This window comes from Manis pentadactyla, chromosome 3 (assembly GCF_030020395.1).
Source record: "Manis pentadactyla isolate mManPen7 chromosome 3, mManPen7.hap1, whole genome shotgun sequence".
In the NCBI taxonomy this organism is placed as follows: Eukaryota; Metazoa; Chordata; class Mammalia; order Pholidota; family Manidae; genus Manis; species Manis pentadactyla.
In genome coordinates, this window is record NC_080021.1 from 75,013,814 (window position 1) to 75,030,098 (window position 16,285).

The window sequence follows — 16,285 nt, forward strand, 5'->3', positions numbered from 1 at the left end:
AGGGTAGCAGTGGTGAAGAAGTGACAAAAGGTATAATTATACATATGGTATTGTAGTGTTGGCTGGATTTACTAATGGATGAGGTGCAGGACTGATACAAACTGAAAAATGCTTTACTGAGGGCAGTGTGACTGTGGGCTCACCAAGGGCATGGGGTCCCCCTGCTCCATGTGTGTAAGGAGTCCATGGTGGCTGTGACTCCCCTTTCCTACTCAGGATCAAGGTGAGAAACTACAGGATATTCAGGATATTCATCTTTTCTCTACATGCACTCAACTCAAACCTTCTTCATCTTTCATTTTTTTTCTTTGAATATTTATCTAAGCAACTTCAAAAGGTGAATGTTGTTGTTTTGATTTCTCTCTGCTAATATTTAATTTAGAAGCATTTGCATAATTTATCTTTAATCATAAATGCATATGAAAATAAATAATGGTATGATTTATATTAAATATTTACTTGGGTTTTATCACAGAATATTGGATTTTCTCACCACTTTATCCTCTGTCTTAAAATGAAATTAAAGAAATTTATGTTGAATGAATGGATCATGATATGTTATGAATGCAAATCTAAAGTAGCTCTTCACTAATGCAATATATAGAGCATGTATATAAAGAAATATGTAATAACCATTCAGAGTTGATGAGGTATATAGCAAATTTAAAGCAGTTTTTCTCTGATCACAAAAAAAATATTAAAGTCCAATCAGTTGATAGATATCTATCTGCTGATTTGCATTGCTCAACCAATCCTTTAACCGTCATTGACCTTTCATTCAATTCTTCATTCTTGAAGAACTAATCTGTAGATGGGGAAACTTTTTGAATTGAGGAGAAATGGGCCATTGAATACTAATATATTGCAGTGAGATAAAACACTATGGAGTTTTAGGCTGTAACATCATAAATCCAATTACAGCAAATCTAATTAAAAGTTGTTTTGACATTCATTTGTAGAACTGTAGGCAATCACAATAGCTTTTTGTTTTCTTTGTGTTTAGGTTCTGAATGTGACACCTAATGATGGCTTTGCTAAAGTGCATTATGGCTTTATCCTGAAGGCACAGAATAAGATTGCTGAAAGCATTCCCTACTTAAAGGTGAAAATCCCTGCCCTTCCTCCTTTTTTACCCTCTGTTACCTTTGTGTCATTTAGACACTCTTGATTATGCATTGTGATTGATTAGCATGCACTGCTGAGTCTTTCCTCTTCAAAATGTACACCCTGTGACCATGACATTCATAGGCAGTGGTTGAGAGTTGAATGTAGAAATAGCAACCATAGGAGCAGCCTAATTTGGAAAAGACGTCATGAAGAAATTACTAAAACTGCAGTTGTTATTCATTTTATTTAAATGGGAAAGATAGACAAAAAATACTGATATTATATTTTAAAATATGGGCAACACATTAAATATGCCTTCGACAGCTTGCTTATTCATTCAGTCTAGTTTGAGTAAGTCTCATGGCAACCTACACAAAATGAGGTAACAAATGCAGACTGAAGAGGTCAAACCTCTGAAAATGTGATAGCTCAAACTATTCAGATTAAAATATGCTATCATGTTTTTCTTGACTTTCTAGTAGAATCTTTGTCAATGCACCAGAATCAGCACAGTTCACTAGCTCAGAATTGTTCAACAGATCTGCCATAGTGCATATGTTCTTTATTTGTGCTCTCCAGTATTGTAGCCACTAGGCACATGTGGCTGTTGAGCACTGGAAATGTGACTAGTATGACTGAGGAACTGAATTTTTAATTTTAATTAATCTTAATTTTAATAGTAGTAACATGTAGCTCATTGATGCTGGGGTTCTTGTTCATGGAGTTGAAGAATGAACTTAGCAAACATTCAAGGTAGGAGAGCCAGGGAGAAGCTTTTATTTAGAGATAAAGTGAGAGGACAGAGTTCCTGGCTCATGCCAGGAGGGGACAAGAGAGCACCTGGTGGTGTGTTGTCTAGGGGATTTATAGGCGGTTGAGAGACAAAGGGCTAGGGATGCAGACCCACTAAATGGTCCCCAAATGTTTATCTTTGAAGAGATACTAAGTTTCTTATCAGTCTTCCAGACTATTTTGCAGAGTTAACACAAGAAATTTACTGCTTTGATTCTTTCCCAGAATAGCAGCTTCTTGGTTTGGGAGCATATCAATCAAGACTGCCTGTCCTGCTCCCAAGGTGGGCTGGGTTATTGTCTGTTATGTTAGGAAACCTATTTTTTTCTTTTTGGGTTTTAAAATGCAATCTTATCTTTAAGATGGAATCTTTCTTGTTTTTACTATGTTGTTTGTGACTGGACTTGCTTGCTTATTAATTGCCCAGGTTGTATATTACTTGATTAGGGGCTGGAGGAGGAAAAGCAGCATCTGGGTAAAGTTAAAGAAGATAAGCCGGGCCTTTTAGCAGGCTAAAGTAAATTTTACAATAGCCTCATTTCATTGACACAATGAAGACATGGGCTATGCTGAGTTATTTATTGTCTGGGGATATTCAAACATTCCAGGCCAAGTTACTCCTGGCCTTTTACTTTTAACTAATCTCACTGAAGAATACTTATATTCCTAGTTTGATATTTTACTTTAGAGAACTAATGTGACTTTGACTTTGCTTAATTGTTTAATACAGAGTTTGGTAGGGGTCTTTTTCCAGAGGCCCTCACCCTACTCTGACTACACCCACGGTCCCTGTCCCAGACAGATAACTGATGGAATACCTGAGAACTTTTGTTTAAGTAGCAGTATATTACACTTTAATGCTCTTTATTTCACATGACTTATATCAGAGATCCCAAATAGTAACCACTGATTGCAGATAGCTTTGTGTTTGATTTGGCCAGTACAATTCTATTAAGCAATTTTAACTGGTTGCCTTATTTAGAAAACTGAATGTTCTATATAATTATACAGAGTTACTGGTTTCTCATACAGAAAGGTCCTATCTGGCCCATATGCCAGCACAAGAGCTAAGTAAGCAATGCTGTCCCCTTAGATGGGCGTGTACCTACCCCAGTCTGTCTTGGCTGTCACTGGGCATCTGCAAACCTTTATATTACCTGACAGGACCCTGTGGGCATACGGGTTTCTCTGATTTAAAGTTTTTCCCTTCACATTTCCTTTGACATAACAAGGGCCTACTAGTACTCTCCCCACTTCAAAGATGGGGAAATGGAGAGCTGGGCGGGTGAGTTAAGAAGTGAGGACATTAAGTGTTTGTCAAGAGCCCTGACCATAATTGTCCTCTCCTGAGTGAGACTTCTCCTGTTCCTTTACCACTATTTTCTAACATTTTGCAAATAAAATTTCTTCCCAGTGCAAGATAATGAATTCCATATGAAACTGTAGATTTTTAGAAAGAATTCCTTGACATTTAAGTACTTTTTACCTTTTTCCTTCTTATGCTTTTATAAATTGATTCTCCTGCTTTAATTGTCTCTTTTTTCATAAATCTCAGTTTTAGTCCTTACATGGGAGATGGGAGTAGAAATAAGAAAATGTTTTAGAATAGAATTTGTTTAATAACAACTACATTTTCAAAGATTCCATTTGGTTTTAATCCTATTGTAAGTCTTATAAAAGATTTCATTAAAAGGTGGAGACCCATTTGCTTTGAATGGAAAGAAATATTACTCACAGTTGGGTCTCTATCACTTCAAATATCTTATGAGCAGTGAACAATTTTGGTTCAGGAATAAAAAGCCTCTGGATGACATATGGTCAGATTTGGAAAACAACATAAATGTGATAGATGCTCAGCCAAAAAATTTTTTGGAATATTAAAATATGATTGTTCCCACAGAGAGGATTCACATACTCATTTTATGGGCTATTTATTATGTTGTTAATTAATGATAAATGTATTACTAAATTTAGCTTTCTTACCTCCTTTTGATTTGACATTGTAAATGTTGACTGGTAACCTAATTGCCAAACCTGGTTCTTACATTTTTGTATATTTTTCTGGTTCTTAAATTTTTGTATGATATTTAAAGATCAAGTAAATCAATGAACTAAATCTGGTGTTTCATTCATTCATAAATACTAACACTGTCCTTTCTACAGGAAGGAATAGAATCTGGGGATCCTGGCACTGATGATGGGCGATTTTATTTCCACCTGGGGGATGCCATGCAGAGGGTTGGGAACAAAGAGGTAATGAGTTGTGAATTCTTTGTTCTTTTTAATGGAAGATAAAGTAGGAGAGGCAGTTAATTCTAGGAGGGATTTACAATGGGAAAAACATTTTGAGCATGAATTATTGAAGGTGGTGATTGAAACTATTTCCCTATTTAAACTGTTTTTTTTTAATAAACAATCCAACAACTACTTAATCCTTAAGGAATTTTTGGGATTTGACTTTTATAGGTTCTTTCAAGAAAGAAGCTGAGTAACATAAGAGCAGGCTCTAAATTAGCGTGTGTATATATATATATGTATATCTATGTGTGGGTGTGTGTATCTATCTGTGTTGTACATCTGTGTGTGTCTGTGTATATACAGAGAGAGATATAGCCTTGAAAAATATTCTTTAAATTGTGAAATGATGTCTCTGAAATTGTTTAACTATTTTAAAAATATTTTGACAGCTTACCTAGATTTATTTTTTATTTTATTTTACTTTGGATTTTAAAAAGTGGTTATTTTTAGAATGCAGTCTTTATTCAGCTGACTCTTGAGCACACTGAACCCAGTGGTTAATTGTGTAAATTACCTTCTAAAACATTTAATACAAGTTTAAGATAAACAACTGTAGTTGTAGTAATGACAGGTACTGACACAGAAAATGTAGTAGGTAAAACAAGTTACATGCTTTCTTTGTGATTATTACTTTTTTCCTGAGTACAATATGTAATACATGACACAACGATAACATAGCTTCAAGTTTTTAAATTGGTAAGAATGTGGGACCATTTGGACAATGAGGGTTTCTAGGAGCAGGGGGTTTTATATGATGGACGGGATAATTGCCAGCTAGAGCCATGAACCAATTTGGGGTAATAGAGATTTAGATAATTGACGCTGTTTCCTTTATAAATTTCTAGGTATCTGTACCTTTCTCCTCTCACCTACCAGTCAGTCAAATGAAATAGAATGAGACATTAGAAGTAAAGAAGGGAGAAGAAATAGTTCATTGATTATTTTTGTGTCCTTTCACACTTTTAGATGTAAATGTCTGGTACCACCTTTGAGAGAGAGAGAAGAAAGATTGCTACAATACCTAATGCAGGACAAATGTTTATGTCTGATTTCAATAAATGTAATTGTCACTAATTAATTTATCTTTGAACATCTCAGGATTCAGGGCAAAGACAGATGAAAGAAGTCTATGATTATTCTTACATCTTAGATGAAAACAGCCCTTATGTCAAGGGCAAAGAATTCACTACTAAACATTTGTTAAAGGCTTGGGATTTGAACCTATGGGAATGTTCTCTCAGATTAATTATCATTAATATGCAAAGAACAGCACAGATCTTAAATTTAAAAAGTTCATGATTCATCCTTACAGGGAAACAAAAATAAGCCTGTAGAAACCCCGTGTTGGTATATTCTCGATGTCAGGTATTGAATCTGTGAATTGACTGCCATACTGAGTTTGTGTATCAGGAAGCAACCATCCTCCTGTTTAGTGTTCTTAATTAGAAATATAAAAGGGAAATAGTAAAGAGGAAATTTTCAAACAATTCTAACTTGATCATTGATTTTCTAGCAATCTGTATTGTAACGTAGTTTAGATGTTAAAAACAAAAAGCAATCTTCCTGAATTCATTGGGTCCTCTATAATTGAAGATGATGTTACCTTCATTATAGATACTATTGAAGATGATTTTTTAAATTCCTGATGTATCATTGTCACAGTGTCATTGCTCAGAAAGTGAAATGACAGAGGGGTACAAAATTGAGGACCCACTAGGACTAACTTTGAGTGTCAGAAAAGACCTTAAAATGGTTTAAACATGTCATTGAGAGAGAAGGGGCTTGCCTAGCCATTCAGCATAGTGAATATTAAGGCCAGCTCTAAAACCTTAGACTTAAAACCCTTGAACTATAGCTATGAGGTTTGCTGTTTTGGTCTTCCTATAATAATTTTTTCTCACTCTTCTAACAATGTGCCTACTCCATAAAATGAATCAGTGATGATTCAAAAATTTTCGAACACTAAGAGTTAAAAAAAATCATCCATTGTAATTAATATTGTTCACTTTACACTGAAATGTATATGAAATAAAATCCTAAGTTTAAATTGGACAAAAGTAACTAAAATAGTAAAATTAATTTCAAAAGTAAAATGTTGTTTTTTTAATTAGGCAACAATTAGCCATTTAAAATTTCTGACTTAAAGAAATATCTTTATGGCTATAACTTATATCTACTTTAAGGAAATCATATAATAGTAATTAGCATATGCAGTCTTAATTTGAGATGTTTTTGAGAAAGGTAATTAGATCATTTTTGGTAGTTTTATTTTGTTTTGTTTTTTAATGACACAAAGATGGAAGCAGAGTGGAGCAAGTTGCCAGGAGCCCTGGCTTATATAGTTGAAAATATTTAGCCTTTTTAAATCTCAGTTTCAACTTTTGTAAGTAGGAGATATTTGGGAGTTGGGAAAAAAATCAAGTAAAAAAAGCAAGAAGTAAATGAGACAGTGGTCCTAAACATATAAAGTGGTACTGCTTGCATACTTGATTTTTCTCATGATGAAAATTTTGACATAGGAATTCTAAAAAATGTTTAAAAGTTAATTTTTTTACATTTTATTCTCTCAGGTGTTTTGTGAATATCTTGAATATCTTCTTAATCTGCTTGATATTAAATGCCTTTGTCTAATTGATCTAAATGTGTATTTGAAATCACTCTTCAAAAGTAATCATTAGATCAGACTTGCAATAATAGAAGGGATACTATTAAGTTTACTGCTAGAATTGCCTCCCATCCTGAAGACAGTAGAGCATGCTTGGTGCAGGACACATGTGGGAGGGCTACTGGGAGAGCATATGGTTAGGGCGTCATTTGAAGGAAGCATATGGAGTGGCATTGTCTGCAGCCAGCTGTCCCTGAAACAGCTACTCTTCTTGAGGCAAGTTACATCGTGTTACAGCTAGCCCAGAGCCACACGTGGTATTCCCTCATGGCAGAAAAACAAAAAGGAGCAAAAATTCCCTTCAAAAGAAATGTAATCTATTGTTATATTTATTGCCAACTCAGAATAATATTTCCTTTCTGTCTGCTTAATTTAATGGAGAATTTATACTCTGTTACCTTGGGGTAACCTTCTTAAATCCAGACATGGAAGAACATACATTTGAAAAGAGGTTACTCTCCATTTTAGCACTCCAGTTGGGGAAATGCAGATATCTATGAAGAAATTATTGAAATTGTAGTCCTTTCCTTTTAAAGGAAACATAAAAATAGAACTTAAGAAATGAAATCTAAAATATATAATCCACATTAGTGGCCTAAGTTATTTGTCCACTCAACAAATGAAGTACTAGACTCTGTGCCAGATTCTCCGAGGGGGACCAAAATGAGTGTAGCATGAATCCTGTGCTAGCAAGCTTAAAAAGTGTGAAAGTGCACACACTCATTCATAATAACAGGTCATAATCATACACCCACTCAAATAGCACTATTTTCACCAGTGTAACAGATTTGGACACCTGACTAGCAAGCTCTTTATTGAGATGCCTCAAAGTAATACTTTAGTGACTTTAATTTTAAAATAAGTAAAAAAGCTTTTTTTTGGCATTCGGTCTTTCTACTTTTTCAGGCACATGAGTGGTATGAACTTGGGCACAAGAGGGGACATTTTGCATCTGTCTGGCAGCGCTCACTCTACAATGTACATGGCCTGAAAGCCCAGCCTTGGTGGACCCCAAAGGAAACAGGCTACACGGAATTGGTGAAGGTGAGTGCTGGCTTAGACTTCATCCCTACCTGATCATTGCCTGTTCCCTACAGAGAATCAGTGAATGCTCACCATGGAAAGGAATGTTGGGGTGGAGATGGATTTTACACCTGGTGACATTTGCAAACAGATTGTGAAAGAGAATCTTTTCATCCCATTAGCCAAGACTTAAGTTCAGATGGTGAAGAAAGACATTTTTCTTGAAGATCATTTCTCAAATATTTTGGCTTTAGAACCCCTTCACACTCTTAAAAATTATTGAGCATCTCAAGGAATTTGGCAGAGTGGAGAGCAGTGTTATATCCATCCATATAATTAATAGAAAGTAAAACTGAAAGAAAATGCAATACTTATGATTCTTTAAAAATAAAACCATTGCATGTTAATATAAATAACTTATTTAAAAAACCTATATTCCAAAACAAAAAAAATGCAGTGAAAAGTTGAAATTGTTTTCTATTTTTACAAATAGCTTTGATTTCTCGCTTAATAGAAAACAAGAGAATTCTCATATCTACTTCATACATGCATCCTTTATAGCAGTGATATTATCATATGTCAGACCTTGGAAAACTCCATTGCATACATGTGTAAGAATGAGCATGGAAAATAATAGAGCAAATAATGTCCTTGTATTATGAAGAAAATACAGTAATTTTGATCTTGCAGACCCCCTAAGTCTAGAAAACTCTATGGTAACACTGGACCACATTTTGAGAACCGCTGGTCCTGAGTCTATTAAAACAAATATTTTTAGAAAATGTAGTGGCAGAAATGTAGGATAGAAAAACTAAGTGATTCCAATAACTTAATGGCTTAAGAAAAGGAACAAAAAATCAGAAGTGCTTATATTGACGGATTAAATTCAGACTATAAGAATGTCTATTTTGCGATTTTGGTAGAGGCCTGTCAGAAGACTACTATTGCTTTAGCAAGCTTAGACATATTAATAATGAGAAGCAAAGTAATTCATGGTGTCACGAGCATTGTTTTCTACTCAAAAGGTAAAAGACGCCATTTGCTTTGTGGGTTGATGGTCTTAAGTGGTCTGGCCTGAGAATCTAACTGCCATATATATTGTTCATATAAGAAAACACATTCTGATTTTCAAACAGCTCATTTTACATCTCTAATGTGTGTTTTCTAGTGCCACCAAGAGATTCCCCAATTCTCAGTGGACACTGACTGCGTGTCTGTAAATTTAATTCAATTCTGACACTCTCCACGTGGAGAGAGCATCAGGTTCCACAGGTGAAGGGCTCAGTCCCATAAGACTGCCACCATCTCAGACACCAATTCTAGGTTGTCACTCTACTTCTGACTGACTGACTATAAATCAGAGGTTCCCACAGTCCCTCCTTGAGTTCAATCTATTTGTTAGAATACCTTACGAGAACTCAGAAATATTTACTTAGGTTTACCTGTTTATTATGAAGTATGTTATAAAGGATACAGATGGACAGCCAGATGAAGAGGTAAATAGGGTGAGGTCCAGAAGCGTCCTAAGCACAAGCACTTCATCCCTGTGGAACTGGAGTCTACCACCCTCTTGGCCTGTGGATACTTTCACCAACCCAGAAGCTCATCAAATCTTCTTATTCAAGAGCTTTTATTGAGCTCAATCTCCGTCCCTCCTACCCTCCCCTTCTCAGAGGTTGGCGGATGGAGCTGAAAGTTGGTCTAATCACTTGGTCTTTCTGGGGACCAGCCCTAACCTGAGGTTGACTTTGTCCTTGTGCTGGCATACTTTAAGATGGCTGCCAGCAGCAACTGGAATGGAGGGTTAGAAAGTGTTTCAGGGCTTCATGACATTGTTGAGAAACCACACCAGCCCCGTATGGCCTTCTGGAAACTTCCTAGCAGACCCTGCCCTGTTGGTCAGAACCATGTCCCATGGGCACTCACAGTTTAAAGGGAGTCTGAGCAACTAAGTAGCTGGCAACAGGCTGGGGCAACAAGCTTCCAGCAAAAGAACGTATGTACTTTTCCGTCAGCCAAATCAAGGTATCAGCAGGGCTGGTTCCCTCTGAGGGCTGTGAGGGAGAATGTGTTCCATCACTCCCTCATAGCTTCTGGTTGCTTTCTAGTGATCTGTAGAGTTCTGCGGCTTATAGGTCACTGCCCTCGTCTTCACGTGGTGCTCTCTCTGTGTGTCTGTCTGTCTCCACATTTTCCCTTTTTACAAAGACAACAGTCATATTGGATTAGGACCCACCCTGATGTTTTCATTTTAACTTGATTATCTCTGTGAAGACCCTGTTTCCAAATAAGGTCACATTCTGAAGTACTGGAAGGTTAGCACTTTAACATATGAATTTGAGGGTCATAATTCAACCCATAACAGATACTTAGGAATACATTTTACAAAGAAGCACAACTCTTGTGCACTGAAAACCACAAAACCTTATTGGAGGAAATTTAAAACACCTAAATAAATGGAAATAAATCTCATGTTTTTGAATCAGAAAATTTAATATTGTTAAGGTAGCAATATTCCCCAAGTCTCTCTAAAGCTCAACACAATCTCTATCAAAATTCTGCATTTTTTAAATAGAAATTGACAAACTGATCCTAAAACTTGTATGAAAATCAAGGAGTCTAGAATAGCCAAAACAATTTTTATAAAGAATAAAGTTGGAGGACTCATACTTGCCAATTTCAAAACTAACTGCAAATTTAAGTCAGTGTGGTACTTCCATAAGGGCAGACATATAAATCAGTGGGATAGAGCTGAGAATCCAGAAATAAATTTTAACATTTATGATCAATTGCCTTTTGACAAAGGTGCCAAGACAATAGAATGGGGAAATAATTATCTTTTCACAGATGGTTCTGGAACAGCTATATATCCACATGCAAAAAATGAAGTTACCTCAAACTATGCACCAAAAAACAAATGTAAAATGGAAATAGACCTAAGTGTAAAAAATAAAACTATAAAACTTATAGAAGAAAACACAGAAGTCTTCATACATTGAGTTAGGCAATGTTTTTTTAAGTATGACACCAAAAGCACAAGTGACAAAAGACAAAATAGATAAATTAGATTTCATCAGAATGTTTTGTGCTTCGAAGTAAACATGCAATCAGTAAAGTGGAAATAAAATCCACAGAGTGAGTGGTAATACTTGCAAGTCATATATGTAACAAGGGACTTTTATGCAGAATATATTAAGAACTCTGATAACTCAATGTAGAGACAAATAAACCAGTTAAAAAGAGGGGAAAATTGAATAGACAGAAGATATACAAACGGTGGAAAAACACATGGAAAGATGCTCAAAGCCATTCATTAATAAGGAAGTGCAAATCAAAAACACAGTGCGATACCACACTAACTCCTACTTGGATGTCTATGACCAAAAAAAAGACTAATAAGTGTTGGCAAGTGTGTGAAGGATTTGGAACACTGAAACATTGCTGGTGGGTTGTAAAGTGATGCAGCCACTTTGGAAAACAGCTTGGTATTTCATCAAAAATTAATCATCAAAAATATAAACATAGAGTCATGGCCCATCATTCTATTCCTAGGTCTATATCCAAGAGAAATGAAAATACATATTCATACAAAATGTATACATGCATGTTCTTGGTAGCATTATTCATATAGCAAAAAAGTAGACACACCCAAGCGCCTATCTAAATGATGAATGAATGAATGAGCAAAATGTGGTACATCTAAACAGTGGCAATAAAAAAGGAATGAAGTACTGTTAATAACAACCTGCGTGAACTTCAAGAACATTATGCTAAGTGAAAGAAGCCAATTGCATATTACATGATTCTATTTATATGAACTGTCCAGTTAAGGCAAGCCATACAGACAGAAAGATTGGTGATTGCCCAGGACTGAGGAGATATGGGGGTGACTGCTAATGGGTAAGGGGTTACTTTTTGGCATAAGGAAAATGTTCTAAAATTAGAATTATGATTGTACAACACTAAATATTCTGAAAACCACTGTATTATAAAAGTTGAGTGAATTTTATAGTATGTGAGTTACAACTCAATAAATGGGAAACTATGGTAGTATACTGTAGGTCAAGTATGTTAAACATAAATAGGTTTCTGGGGGTTGATGAAGGAACACCTAACTTAATCATCAGTGAGGCATTTACTGAAGCAGTTTAGGGCATAGGCTGGCTGCATGGCCACATTGCCTAGATTTGAGTGTTTGTCCATTCCTTACTAGCTATGTGACACAAGCAACACTTCCTTATGTTTGATTTCATTATCTGCAAAGTACATATGGAAATGGTACTTGCTTGTTCAGATTTAATAAATAGGAAGTGCTGATTATTACTATTATCATTTATAATTTCAATTTATTACCTTGTTTTCATAGGAAAACATTTTCTAGCTTCTAGAAAACATGGAATCAATTTTGGTATATTATGTGTTACTGAAATAATATATAACAGCTATCTTGTTTGAAATGTTTCCTATTTATAATCAGTGCAACTGAGCCCTTTTGTGTATAATATTTCTAATCTTTATCAATGTTATTATCTCCACTTATATATGAGTAAAGTAAGGATTAGAGAAATTAAGGAATCTGCCCCAGGTTCCATAGCTGATAGTGACAGGGCTGGGCTATGAACTCAAGTCTCCTTGTCCTTACCCTTGATGGTGTCCCAGTACTCCCTCAAAGTTACTTAAATGTCAGTTAGCTCTTATGTCTCATATCCTTCTTCTTCTGGTCAATCTTGTCTTTATTTCAAAATTCTCTTTCCCTGGGCTTCTTGTTTTCAGCACTGCCTTTTTTTTTGGTATCATTAATGTACAATTACTTGAAATACATTATGGTTACTAGACTCCCCCTATTATCAAGTCTCCAACATACCAACAGTCACTGTCTATCAGCATATTAAGATGCTATAGAATCATGACTTGTCTTCTCTGTATATACTGCCTTTCCCGTGTCACCACCACCACTACATTATGTGTGCTAATCGTAATACCCTTTTTTACCCCTTATCCTTCCCTTTCCACCAATCTTCCCCAGCCCCTTTCCCTTTGGTAACTGTTAGTCCATTCTTGGGTTCTGTGATTCTGCTACTGTTTTGTTCCTTCAGTGTTTTCTTTGTTCTTATACTCCACAGATGAGTGAAATCATTTGATACTTGTCTTTCTCCTCCTGGCTTATTTCACTGAGCATAATACCCTCTAGCTCCATCCATGTTGTTGCAAATGGTAGGATTTGTTTTCTTCCTATGGCTGAATAATATTCTATTGTGTATATGTACAACCTCTTCTTTATCCATTCATCTACTGATGGACACTTAGGTTGCTTCCATTTCTTGGCTATTGTACGTAGTGCTGCGATAAACATAGGGGTGCATATGTCTTTTTCAAACTGGGCTCCTGCATTCTTAGGGTAAATTCATAGGAGTGGAATTCCTGGGTCAAATGGTATTTCTATTTTGAGTTATTTGAGGACCCTTCATACCGCTTTCCACAATGGTTGAACTAGTTTACATTCCCACCAGCAGTGTAGGAGGGTTCCCCTTTCTCCACATCCTCGCCAACATTTGTTGTTGTTTGTCTTTTGGATGTTGGCCAACCAAACTGGTGTGAGGTGATATCTCATTGTGGTTTTAATTTGCATTTCTCTGATGATTAGAGACGTGGAGTATCTTTTCAGCCCTGCCTTTTTTTTTTTTTTGTATCTGTTGGCTATCTGAATTTCTTTTTTGGAGAAGTGTCTTTCAGCTCCTCTGCCCATTTTTTAATTGGCTTATTTGCCTTTTGTTTGTTGAGGTGTGTGAGCTCTTTATATAATTTGGATGTTAACCCCTTACTGGATAAGTCATTTATGAATATATTCTCCCAAACTGTAGGATGTCTTTTTGTTCTACTGATGGTGTCCTTTGCTGTACAGAAGCTTTTTATTTTGATATAGTCCCACTTGTTCATTTTTGCTTTTGTTTCCCTTGCCCGTGGAGATATGTTCATGAAGAAGTTGCTCGTGTTTATGTCCAAGAGATTTTTGTCTATATTTTTTTCTAAGTTTTATGGTTTCATGACTTACATTCAGGTCTTTGATTCATTTTGAGTTTACTTTTGTGTATGGGGTTAGACAATAATCCAGTTTCATTCTCTCACATGTAGCTGTCCAGTTTTGCTAACACCAGCTGTTCAAGAGGCTGTCATTTCCCCATTGTATATCCATGGCTCCTTTATCATATATTAGTTGACCATACATGCTTGGCTTTATATCTGGGCTCTCTATTCTGTTCCACTGGTCTATGGGTCTGTTCTTATGCCAGTACCAAATTGTCTTGATTACTGTGGCTTTGTAGTAGAGCTTGAAATCAGGGAGTGTAATTCCCCCTGCTTCGTTCTTCCTTCTCAGGATTGCTTTAGCTATTTGGGGTCTTTTGTGGCTCCATATGAATTTTAGAACTATTTGCTCCAGTTCACTGAAGAATGCTGTAGGTATTTTGGTAGGGATTGCATTGAATCTGTAGATTGCTTTAGGCAGGATGGCCATTTTAATGATATGAATTCTTCCTAGCTGAGAGCATGGGATGAATTTCCATTTATTAGTGTCCTCTTTAATTTCTCTTAAGAGTGTCTTGTAGTTTTCAGGGTATAGGTCTTTCACTTCCTTGATTAGGTTATTCCTAGGTGTTTTATTCTTTTTGACAGAATTGTTTTCCTGATTTCTCTGTTTGCTAGTTCATTGTTAATATATAAGAAAGCAACAGATTTCTGTGTATTAATTTTGTATCCTGTCACTTTGCTGAATTCAGATATTAGATCTAGTAGTTTTGGAGTGGATTCTTTATGGTTTTTTATGTACAATATCATGCCATCTGCAAACAGGGACACTTTGACTTCTTCCTTGCCAATCTGGATGCCTTTTCTTTGTGTTGTCTGATTGCCATGGCTAGGACCTCCATAACTATTTTGAATAAAAGTGGGGAGAGTGGGCATCCTTGTCTTGTTCCCGATCTTAAAGGAAAAGCTTTCAGTTTCTTGCTGTTAAGTATAATGTTGGTTGTGGGTTTGTCATATATGGCCTTTATTATGTTGAGGTACATGCCCTCTATACCTATTTTGTTGAGATTTTTTATCATGAATGGGTGTTGAATTTTGTCAAATGCTTTTTCAGCATCAATGGAGATGATCATGTGGTTTTTGTCCTTCTTTTTGTTGATGTAGTGGATGATGTTGATGGATTTTTGAATGTTGTACCATCCTTGCATCCCTGGGACCAATCACACTTGATCATGATGGATGATCTTTTTGATGTATTTTTGAATTTTGGCTTGCTAATATTTCGTTGAGTATTTTTGCATCTATGTTCATCAGGGATACTGGTCTGTAATTTTCTTTTTTTGTGGTGTATTTGCCTGGTTTTGGTATAGAGTGATGTTGGCCTCATAGAATGAGTTTGGGAGTATTCCTTCCTCTTCTACTATTTGGAAAACTTTAAGGAAGATGGGTATTAGGTCTTCACTAAATGTTTGATAAAATTCAGCAGTGAAACCATCTGGTCCAGTGGTTTTGTTCTATAGGTAGTTTTTTTATTACCACTTCAATTTTGTTTCTGGTAATTGGTCTATTCAGATTTTCTGTTTCTTCCTGGGTCAGCCTTGAAAGCTTGTATTTTTCTAGAAAGTTTTCCATTTCTTCTAGGTTATCCAGATTGTTACCATATAATTTTTCATAGTGTTCTCTCATAATTCTTTGTATTTCTGTGGTATCCATACTGAATTTTCCTTTCTCATTTCTGATTCGGTTTATATGTGTAGACTCTCTTTTTCTCTTGATAAATCCAGCTAGGGGTTTATCTATTTTGTTTATTTTCTCGAAGAACCAGCTCCTGCTTTCACTGGTTCTTTCTATTGTTTTATTCTTCTCAATTTTATTTATTTCTGCTTTAATGTTTATCATGTCCCTCCCTCCTTCTACTGACTTTGGGCCTCATTTGTTCTTCCTTTTCTTGTTTCATTAATTGTGAGTTTAGACTATTCATTTGGGATTGGTCTTCTTTCCTGAGGTAGGCCTGTATTGCATTATATTTCCCTCTTAGCACGGCCTTTGCTGCGTCCCATAGATTTTGTGTTGTTGAATTATTGTTGACATTTGTCTCCATATATTGCTTGATCTCTGTTTTTATTTGGTCATTGATCCATTGATTATTTAGGAGCATGTTATTAAGCCTCCATGTGTTTGTGGGCTTTTTCATTTTCTTTGGGTAGTTTATTTCTAGTTTCATACCTTTGTGATCTGAGAAACTGGTTGGTACAATTTCAATCTTTTTGAATTTACTGTGGTTCTTTTTGTCGCCTAGTATATGATCTATTCTTGAAAATGTTCCTTGTGCACTTGAGAAGAATGTGTATCCTGTTGCTTTTGGATGGAGTGTTC

At 35.7% G+C, this 16,285-nt stretch overlaps 1 protein-coding gene across 6 annotated transcripts in view; it reads left to right on the top strand.

Annotated features, from left to right (window-relative positions):
* The window catches only part of ASPH (aspartate beta-hydroxylase), a 238,562-nt gene that overhangs the window by 174,991 nt on the left and 47,286 nt on the right, over positions 1-16,285 (top strand). For all 6 annotated transcript variants that reach the window (XM_036907524.2, XM_036907525.2, XM_036907530.2 and 3 more), the window contains 3 exons: positions 1,004-1,102; positions 4,063-4,152; positions 7,769-7,906. In XM_036907524.2, the coding sequence (XP_036763419.2) occupies positions 1,004-1,102; positions 4,063-4,152; positions 7,769-7,906 (327 nt within the window). The remainder of the gene's footprint in view (positions 1-1,003; positions 1,103-4,062; positions 4,153-7,768; positions 7,907-16,285) is intronic.